We start from the raw sequence: 914 nt of genomic DNA on the forward strand, positions 1-914 counted from the left end.
CCGGATTCGGGTATCATATCTAGTTGGAGATGCAAATGATATGGTAAATTGACTACTCAACCTAAGCAGAAACAACCGCTCTATGACGTTTGCAAACAACCGCTAAAACAATGAACTGCTTCATACGCACACATTTAATGACGTCATACATATCACAAATTTGCCAACACGTTAGCCTTCAGCTGTAAACAAGACTATACAAGGAATGATTAGGAAGAAATTTAACTTGAACAATGAGTATCATATTAGCATGACGTCAACTAGAGGGTGGATATGTACGCAAATCCACTCAGATATAGGTACGTTTTACTTAGATTGGTGTTCAGTTGAGAAAAGCCAACACAGAGGAGAGTGATGATGGCATCTCTGTACATCAGTGATGCGTTTTTCGTTAGTTTGCTGTTGGCAGTAGCAGCTCAATCATCAACAAGCACACCAACTAACGTAAGAAGTTCAACATTACAATTTTTCGTAATTTATTTTACTAACTCTAGTGCGTCAAACAAAAGTTTCTGTTACATTTTAAAGCACACGTCCGTCAACTACTTTTTATATGCCATTTTTCTTAACAAAGTAGCTATATATAGCCATTGTTGAATGTCGATTGCTAATATACCATGCAATCTGATTGTTTGCTCTTCTAATAAAGCAAATGTTGCAGCGGAGTTCCGGGTTTTCCTGGATCTCCTGGAAGAGATGGTAGAGATGGAAGGGATGGAACAAGAGGTGAGAAAGGTGAAAAAGGTGCAAGTGACAAAATTGGTCCTCAAGGACCAAAAGGAGCTATGGGAATAAAAGGCAGGAAAGGAGAGTTGGGAGGAAAAGGAGAAAAGGGAGAGGCGACTCAGCAACTAAACTGGAAGCAATGTGTGTGGAAGAGTGGTGATGACAAAGACTCTGGACTTATTCAGGTA

The 914-nt window shown here is 39.6% G+C and overlaps 1 protein-coding gene across 1 annotated transcript in view; it reads left to right on the forward strand.

Moving 5' to 3' along the window:
• The first annotated feature begins 357 nt into the window (after nt 1-357).
• LOC134190212 (collagen triple helix repeat-containing protein 1-like) overlaps nt 358-914 on the forward strand; it is a 1,130-nt gene continuing 573 nt past the window's right edge. Inside the window, exons 1-2 of the mRNA XM_062658649.1 lie at nt 358-444; nt 662-911. Of these exons, the coding sequence (XP_062514633.1) occupies nt 786-911 (126 nt within the window). The 5' untranslated portion in view covers nt 358-444; nt 662-785. The remainder of the gene's footprint in view (nt 445-661; nt 912-914) is intronic.

Source organism: Corticium candelabrum, chromosome 14 (assembly GCF_963422355.1).
Source record: "Corticium candelabrum chromosome 14, ooCorCand1.1, whole genome shotgun sequence".
In the NCBI taxonomy this organism is placed as follows: Eukaryota; Metazoa; Porifera; class Homoscleromorpha; order Homosclerophorida; family Plakinidae; genus Corticium; species Corticium candelabrum.